This window comes from Tachypleus tridentatus, chromosome 1, assembly GCF_004210375.1.
Source record: "Tachypleus tridentatus isolate NWPU-2018 chromosome 1, ASM421037v1, whole genome shotgun sequence".
Lineage (NCBI taxonomy): Eukaryota > Metazoa > Arthropoda > Merostomata > Xiphosura > Limulidae > Tachypleus > Tachypleus tridentatus.
In genome coordinates this window covers 23,153,147-23,162,944 of record NC_134825.1, presented here as the reverse complement: position 1 = coordinate 23,162,944, position 9,798 = coordinate 23,153,147, and the positions used below count along the sequence as shown (strand labels likewise).

The 9,798-nt window shown below is 34.3% G+C and overlaps 1 protein-coding gene across 1 annotated transcript in view; it reads right to left on the bottom strand.

Annotated features, from left to right (window-relative positions):
• The window catches only part of LOC143232214 (uncharacterized), a 105,811-nt gene continuing 96,013 nt past the window's right edge, over positions 1–9,798 (bottom strand). The window contains exons 5-8 of the mRNA XM_076467376.1: positions 5,248–5,469; positions 1,773–2,071; positions 676–763; positions 1–203 (exon numbers count right to left, since the gene is read on the bottom strand). Coding sequence (XP_076323491.1) covers positions 202–203; positions 676–763; positions 1,773–2,071; positions 5,248–5,469 — 611 coding nt within the window. The 3' untranslated portion in view covers positions 1–201. The remainder of the gene's footprint in view (positions 204–675; positions 764–1,772; positions 2,072–5,247; positions 5,470–9,798) is intronic.

The window sequence follows — 9,798 nt, the reverse complement described above, 5'->3', positions numbered from 1 at the left end:
TTTAAATAAATTTTGTATACAAACATCTCCTCTTTATGGCATATCATTTGCTTTAGGCCCAAACAACATTATTTTAGTCATTAAAGGAAATAAAAACTGCCACCATAACGTTATTACATTCAAAATATTCGTTTATTTCTTCTAATATTTAGATTTTTAAAACTATTATCTCCACATAGAATGTTCGAAAGTTTCCAGGTATCCTAAATTTAAAACAAACAAACAACCTTATTAGACCCATCACATTAACACAGTTTAATTGACAAGTAAAATATAAGTTTATTAACTGTTTCTCTCTCAGGGTTTTTAAAACACTGTTAAATGTCATGAATTTTCTTAAATTTAAAATATAATGTATATATTAATATATGCACTGAATAGATATAATGGAATAAAAACGATCACAAATTTAATTTATAGTAAGCTTTTCAACTCAATGACCAACATGTCTAGTTTGTTACCTTAGTTATTTAGGTTGACAACCAAAATATTTATTATCAGTTTTCTTATTTGTTTATCAGGGGAGGCTGTAAGCTACTAATGTAAGAAAACTAGACAAAATAATAATTTTGTTCTACCATATGTTTCAATTCTTCAAAATTATTCTATACAACTTATAGACTATAATACATCCATAAAAAGCTAACATTTGGGACATACAGACATTTAACTTACACTTATTCGTGCAGTTTTCTTTAAAAAGACGAATGTTGGATATTTCTAACGCTCCACTATTCGCGTCTGTTTCATAAAGAAATCGTACCTGAAATTGTTAATTAAATAGGATTATAATCGTTTCGGTTCTTTGTTGAAATTAAAAAACAACTGTCGCCCAAAAACAGGGATTATAAACACTAAATCAGGTTTGGCACAACAGATATATTAACATATCAAATTGTATTAAACTGAAAACAATGTTCCCACCATGTGAGAGATTTCACTATTTATCAAATGTATAATACATTCATATCAAAGAAACTAGCATAAAAGCGAAAGCACTTTGCGTTTAATACGTCTGAGTATCGAACTTGTAATGTACATGTATCAGATCATTTTAAGCTTTGGTTATTTTCTTAACATGTTATATGAAACGTAACACGTGAAATCACAAGGAAGATTGTAAGTAAAACGTTTTGTTGTTGTTGTTTTCAGAACAGTGGGTTCTAATGTTGTAAATTGGTACATTTACTGTTGATACACTAGAGAACATTTAATTAACTCTCTATAATCTTTAATTAGATTTGTATCCTCAAGACGACTGGTATGGGTATTAAAACTTTAATTAGAATAAAGTACAGAACAACGTTTCGACCTTCTTTGGTCATCTTCAGGTTAACAAAGAGAGTTTGCAACTGACCCTTGCCGGACGAGAGTGTAAACAGGTATGTAATTGTAGTTAGATGTTAGGTTATTAATTATTATAGGTATAATGGTGTTCCTTTATATCGGTTTACGCTCTCTCTCGTCCATAAGACATGTGCCCAGCAATGGTCAGTTGCAAACTCTCTGTTAACCTGAAGATGACCTAACAAGGTCGAAATGTTGTTCTGTACTTTATTCTAATTAAAGTTTTAATACTCATACCAACCGTCTTGAGAATACATTTTTACTTCAAGTGGGTTTCTTGTCATCACGTATCATTAGACTTTGTTTGCACACTAAACCTCAACGTTCTTGCACAAAATGTTTTTTATTAAGTGACGATAGATTAACACTGATAAAACATGTTGTTTTGCTTTCCAATTTTAAATTAACGATGGCTTAAAACTCACCATAAATTTCTTATCCAAATGTTGAACTGTTCTCAGCCTCCTAACCATATTTTTCACTGCAGAATATTTATCAATTACTGTTATTTCAAATGGGCGTGCAATGGCGTCTACTATAACGGTAAGGTTCTTCATACCTTGATAACTGACATCGTAGGTTAAGCATGACGAACCTTTAGTACCAAATTTGTCAACATTCAGTAAAAGAGCAGCAACAACAGGATACCCGTTTGTAGATTCCATTGGTGGACAGGACAGAATTTTTAAAGTTTCTAGCTGGGAGACTTCAATGCCTGAATATTCTATAAAAAAATTGCGTATATGCATAATACTAAAATATGTCCTGTTAAATTAGAAGTGGAAGATATACAGAATATCTAATACACAACAGTATAACAATGATTCGGTCAAAATAAATATATTTAATGAACACAGTACTGTGCAAAGTCATTAGGATAATAGAATATTTTGCCAACCTTTTCATTTTATGGGGCTAATTATTCCACTTCATTAAAGTTTAACGCTGAGGTAATACTTCACTGATCCCTATTTATAATGAACCAGGGTGAGAATACTTATAATACTGCAGAACTCCCATATACTTCTACCAAGGAAATGTCATATGGATTCTGCTTGAATGAGCATAATGATCAAATTTAGGATCTGAAATGACCGTCATGGTACCCAAAGCAGTATCTTAACTATATAGAAAGAAGTTAGCATATGGTGTCGGTATATGTTAGAAAGGTCCGGCATGGCCAGATGGTTAGGGCGCTCGATTCTTAATCTGAGGGTTGCGAGTTCGAATCCTTGTCGCATCAAACATGTTCGTCCTTTCAGCCGTTGGGGCTTTATAATGTGACGATCAATTCCACTATTCGTTGGTAAAACAGTAGCCCAAGAGTTGGCGGTGGGTGGTGACGACTAGCTGCCTTCCCTCTAGTTGGTAAAATATGCTACTTCTAATAAGGTGATGACTCCAAACACTTATCCAACCTATACAGAAATTAGTTAGCTAAGAAAGAAGCTTCTGAAGTCATTCTAATTATGCAACGGTCCTCACAGAGCCCCGATCTCAACCAAATTGAGCAGATCTTGGATTTGATAGATAAAAAAACTTAACAAAAAGTTACTTCCAAAAAACTGTATGGTAATATATTAGAGGCATTTGGAGTAAAATTCCAAAGGACACTTTGACTGAATGTGTTACAACAATGCCTGAAGGACTGTCTGCAGTTGTAAAACGAAATAGAGAACACAGAAAATATTAACTGTTCACTGAACTCAAACACTTCCACTGAGTTTCTGTTATACTAAATATAAAGGTTAATAAAAGTTTGATGTTTCATCTGTGATTTACCCTCAATTGTTTGAAAATAGCCTGAAATCTAATTTGTGACTTTGTCCTAACACTTTTGCACAATACTGTATTCGTGACTTTATTCCACTATTTATATACTCCCATTACATACCTTTATAACATGCCTTCATCTTTATACAAATATGTGGCAATTTCCCAGTCATTTAGATTTCTCAAAATGCGTTTGCTTCAGAATTTCAGCGCTAAACTATGCAAAGGGCTATTTGAGAACAGCTGTCATAAATTTTGAACTAGAAGCTAATAAACAGCGCTCGCCGCCAACTCTTGAGATATTCTTATTTTACTAAATAATGGAGTTTAACCGTCATTCTTATGGCGCACCAACGTCCTCAAAAGTGTGATTTGTTTTTCAGCAATGTTTCGCGAACAACGAATCCCAGATTCACAATTTTGAATGAAAACTCCGAGGTTACGCCCGAAACATTTTAGTAAATTAAAATACTTTCTCCAGGTTTTTTTACCAACATCTTCAATGTCAAAAAATTACCATTAAGGTATAAGGTCTGTTACAAGTTTTCGTTATGGTTTGGTTTGTTTTGAATTTGAACCGATACCTGGATTTTAGCGTTGTAAGTACGGAGATATACCGCTGTGCCATTGTTCGAATGTACGATGTAGTACCGATCACGCGTTTTAGTAGTACGATGTTCGAAATGGATGAGCTTTTGATAGCTACTTTCATGGAAATTGCAAGAAAAACATTCCTTTTTCCGTTATCTGATAGTAGTAGTTTTGTACTATAAATATAAACATTTTGTCGCAATGTTTGGAATCACTTAACTATTCTGTGGGCTGGATTGCCAAAATCAACAGATGTGTTTCGCTTGTCACCCTACTACGTTTAGTTTATACAAATATTTATTAATTTTATAATTCTATTGTAATTCATGGTTGCAAACCATCAAAATTGTGACAGTGTGGACTTGTTTACACATATTTTCTTTTTTTTTTTTTCAACCCGACCACTGTTTGTTCCTTATTAATTTTGCTATCTCACTTGGTAAGGTACATTTTAATATCTTTGTTTGTTTGTAATAAGACACAAAGCTACACGAATGACTATTTTAGCTGTGCTCTACCAATCATGGATAAAGAAACCCGGTTTCTAGCGTTGCAAGTCAGAAGGCATGGCGTTATTTTTAATACTTTTCCATAACCAGTTTGTACCATTGTTTTATATTTGAAATTTTTGTCTGAAAAGTTAGTTTATTCAAGTGTACTGATACCATTTTCATCATATATAAATTATTTTGTAACAATATTAATCAGAGTAAAATGAGTAATGATATTATGAGAACAAATATGATATTAGAAGGGTGATACGATAATGTTATAATTTACGATTCTCCATCATAATTTGGTTTCGCAGTACACTTACGACTGGCTTAATGTACTGCGAAACGTGTTAGTAGAAACGACCACAACTAAAGAAAATTAAAAAAAAACACACGCAAAAATGAGACGTACGAGAGGATATGCGTATGTGTGTTTTCTTATAGAAAAGCCACATCGGGCTGTCTGTTGAGTCCACTGAGGGGAATCGAAACAAGAGGATATAGAAAATATTATGGTTTGTTTGTTTGTTTTGGAATTTCGAGGGCTTCTGTGCTAGCCATCCCTAATTTAGCAGTGTAAGACTAGAGGGAAGGCAGCTAGTCATCATCACCCACCGCCAACTCTTGGGCTACTCTTTTACCAACGAATAGTGGGATTGATCGTCACATTATAACGCCCCAACGGATGAAAGGGCGAGCATGTTTGGCGCGACCGGGATGCGAACCTACAACCCTTAGATTACGAGTCGCACGCCTTAACACACTTGGCCCTGCCGGGCCCAGAAAATATTATGGAAAAGTTTTATTACATTAATAATTATTTGACCTGCTGGCTTTTTAAATATTTTACCAAACCTTTCTAGTATACGTAGATAACGTTTTAACTATCACATATACTCTATGTTTACAATCAGTAGACGAAAACCATTATAATTTTTGCACAGAATAACTTTATACAATTATAAACATGACATTGTGTTGTACAGAACATGTTCAATAATGTTTAATATATAGTATTATTAAACAAAGGTACTGCACTTACCACACGATTGATTGTCAGATTTTAAAGTGCTGTTAACCGGACAACTACAAAGTGTCCCTGTTTCAGTATTTGAACAGGTGTATTGACATCCCCCATTGTCAATCTTACAAGTTTTCTGGCACGCATTATTTTTCAACGTATAGCCAGGAAAACACGCACATGCGTACTTCGAATGACCAATATCACAGTAATGATCGCACACTTCGTCACACCAATTTTTCTCTGTGGAAGAAGAGTTCTGTATTAATCACATAACAAGTACATGTATATAAGAATTTTAGGAAACACTATTGTATACAGTACAGTCACAATAACTCGTTCTTTCGTGCTTTATAAATCACTAAACTAGAAAAAGATTATGCAGAAAGTACTCTAGATTAAACCGTTTCTACATCTGTAACTGTTATGTTTGTTACGTCACGCAATGGGCTAACCGTAGTTTGTTCAACACAGGTTTGTTTGTTTGTTTGTTTTGAATTTCGCACAAAGCTACTCGAGAGCTATCTATGCTAACCGTCCCTAATTTAGCAGAGTAAGACTAAAGGGAAGGCAGCTAGTCATCACCACCCACCGCCAACTCTTGGGTTACTCTTTTACCAACGAATAGTGAGACTGACCGCACATTATAACGCCCCCACAGTTGAAAGAGCGAGCATGTTTGGCGCGACGGGGGATGCGAACCCGCGACTCTCAGATTACGAGTCGCACGCCTTAACACGCTTGGCCATGCCGGGCTTAACACAGGACATCAAATTCTGGATTTGGGCGATGTAACTCTGTAAACATACAGCTGACCCCCTAGGAACAGGAACAGAGATTGAATTGAAAAAAATGCTTATTTTCTCTTCAAAAAATTTAATGAAATTAGAGAAATAAGTAACAAAGATAATGTATATGAAAAAGTTCACCATATTTTTTCGTCTTTGTTTATTAGCTGTATGCATTTTTAAACAACGAGTTTAGATATGTTGCTATGTTAAAATAAATAAAACATTTATTCATTTAGCATGTAAGTATTGAAAAACAAATGTTAAGTAAATAACACCCTTTAGCAATACTAATAATTTTTAAACAATCAATTAACGTAACTGTTTAGCAAGTACGTGCAAATCATAAATTTATGAGCTGAATTAAAATGTCACTAGCATATTTGTTTGCTTCTTTAGATAAATTGTGAGAAGTATTTAATGTTTTAAATATACATATTTCGTTTATGCTCTTTCTGTTCAGTGTTTTTGTGAATAACGAACGCCATTAATTAATACACACAGTACAATACACGATGATGTACAATAGCACACAATGATTAGGGTTAATGCACGATGATGTACAATAGCACACAATGGTTAGGGTTAATGCACGATGATGTACAATATCACACAATGGTTAGGGTTAATGCACGATGATGTACAATATCACACAATGGTTAGGGTTAGTTACTTTATCATTATACCGCTCTCATTGTTTATGTTTTTCAATTTTACTTTATATTTTATTCGAAGCTGACTAGCCGGGTTATAATTTATGTATTACATGTGGCAAGATGGTTTAGCATTCCTTTGATACCACAACATACTACCCACACTTTAAACTAGAAGTGCGTTAGAAGAGCAACAGCCAAAACCTTAAAGTGGTATGTGGGTGCTAGAGTTCTACTGACTGGTTCTTGTCTCTTTGATCAGTAGTTCAAATTTAGTAACGGTGACAAAAACTTTAATAGTTTTGTTGTAAATGCAAGTATGTACTTGAAATTATGCAAAAACCTGTAGGGTTAGAAACTAAATTAAGGCATAAGGAAATGATTCTTACTACTGTACTTCTTCGAAATTTTTAAAATCACAGAAGTTTCAGTTTTCTCGCTTTCATTGAAGCGAAATGTCATATAGTGTGCCCCGGCATGGCCAGGTGGTTTTGGCACTCAACTCATAATCCGAGGGTTGTGGGTTCGAATCCTCGTCATACCAAACATGCTCGCCCTTTCAGCCGTTATATTGTGATGGTCAATCCCACAATTCGTTGGTAAAAGAGTAGCCCAAGAGTTGGCGATGGATGGTGATGACTAGATGCCTTCCCTCTAGTCTTACATTAGTAAATTAGGGATGGCTAGCGCAGATAGCCCAAGTGTAGCTTTGCGCAAAATTCAAAAGCAAACAAACAAACAAACAAAATCTTACATTGCTTGTTTCAAGCCTGATTTTTGTGTAATTTCATACACGATCGAAAATGATGGTAGACAAGCATTTTTATTGGTTTCAGATAGGTTTCAATCAACTTTAGTTCAGAAAAACTTTTTTGTCCGCTTGCTGTGATTATGGACAAAGTTAACAGCATTCTATGTTTGGAAATTATAATGCTACAGTGTGAAATATCAGTTAGTTAGTTCTGTACTGTAAATACTGAGTTCAGCGAAAAATAAAGACATGAGAGAACTGAGGTGAAGTGAAATTATTGTATTACAATTTACTGTAAACTTAGAATTATCAGTGAACATTAGTTAACTTCTGAAAGTAAAATACTTATGTTATTACTACGTAGACTGGCTTTCAGTAACTCCTTTACTAAATAATAATACAAAAGCTCCTAATAATATAAACTGTTACAACAAAACACATAGGTTTCCTATGCAGTAAACTTTCAAGCTACGTTTTCATGAATTTCACCAATTTTTCCATTTCTGAAATGAAAAGCTTCTCACGATTTCAATAATTTGAATTCTACGAGCTCTAATCAACGTAATCAGTCTTTCCAATACAAATTATAATGGTCTGTTTGTTGTTTAATTAGGAATATTTTCTGTTTCAATTGTTCTGTTCAGTTTCTTTGGAGTTTTTAATTCCCTTTTGTATTGAAGTATTGTCTACGAGCTACCGAATTTTTACGCTGTTTGAATTGCTTTATCCCGACATTTGGCCCGCTTGTTGATGTGTGAAGTTGACAGTATCAGAAACTCTTGCCGCGAAACCAGAACCCCGAATCATAGTCGTGTGTGATTCAATATTGTCAGCTTCTTGGAAAAGAAATCTTATTAGATCCCAATGGTTGCATAAGAAATTCCTTCATTTATCATATGATTAACTTACTTAAGAAGTATCACGAACAACTCAATATACAATATTAAGTACTCTTTAATGTGTGAATTTTTTTACAGCAAAGCCACATCGACCTATCTGCTGTGCACAGCGAGGGGAATCGACCCATTGATTTGAATAATGTAAATCCGTAGGCTTACCGTTGTCATGGCGCAATACAGTAATTTTACAATTAAAATAACACTTAAAGTGTATTTGCCCATTTAGTTGTATAACCTATTGGCGTATATGTATATTCATTTTTTTTTTATTTCAGCTTACTGCCCTTTTATGATTCTTAATTGGTTTGGTTTGAATTTGGCGCAAAGCTACACGAGGGCTATCTGCGTTAGCCTAATTTAGCAGTGTAAGACTAGAGAGAAGACAACTAGTCATCATCACCCACCGCTAACTCTTGGACTACTTTTTTACCAACGAAGAATGGTATTGTTTTCACATTATAACTTCCCCTCAACTAAAAGGGTTTGTTTGGTGTGACGGAGATGCGAATCCGCGACCCTCGGATTATGAGCCGAGTGCCTTAACCATTTGGCCATGCCGGGCCTAATTCTTAACACTGAAAACTTTGTACACAGAGAACACATTTCGTATATTACTGCCTCCCATGGCACAGAAACCGGGTTTCGATACCCGTGGTGGGCAGAGCACAGATAGACCATTGTGTAGGTTAATTTCAAACAAACTTACATTATATCTCTATGTTCTGTTTACACAGAACTTTATTCTTTTATTTTTAAGAAAAGAGATTTTATTTGTTTGTTGTAAATCACAAAGCTACACAATAATCTACCTGTGGTTTTCTTACCACGCGTATCGAAATCCAAGTTTGAGCGTTATAAGTCCACTGACTTACCGCTGGGACACTGAGGGAAATATGATTAATATTTTCACTACTCTTAGCCATCGCTCATAATAATCTTTTGACCTTCAAATGATTATTTGTTTATTTTGAATTTTCGCGCAAAGTTAATCGCCTTTAATTTAATATTGTAATACCAGAAGAAAGGCAGTTTGTCATCACTACCCACTGCAGACTCTTAGACTACTTTTATACCAACGAATAGTGGGATTGACCGTCACATTATAACGCTCCCACAACTGAAAAGGAGATAACATTTAGTTTGACGGGGATTCGAACTAGCGACCCTCAGATTACGGGTGGAGTGTCCTAACCACCTGGCCATGCTGGGCCTAAATGACTTAATTTGATGTCACTTGTTAATCAATGCATGATGGATTAAAGAAAATTATATGTTAACCTTTACATGCTAATTACGGTTCAAAATATTTTTTTTCTATTATTGGTAATTATTGGAACATGTTTTATTTATTTAAGGAAAAGAAAAACATAATTTTAACAGGTGATATTTAAATAAATTTACTTATAAAAATAAAAGAAAATAATGTAATTATAGTACTTGGACTTATCATATAGTTTGGCCGGAATGTTTTCATACAGTTC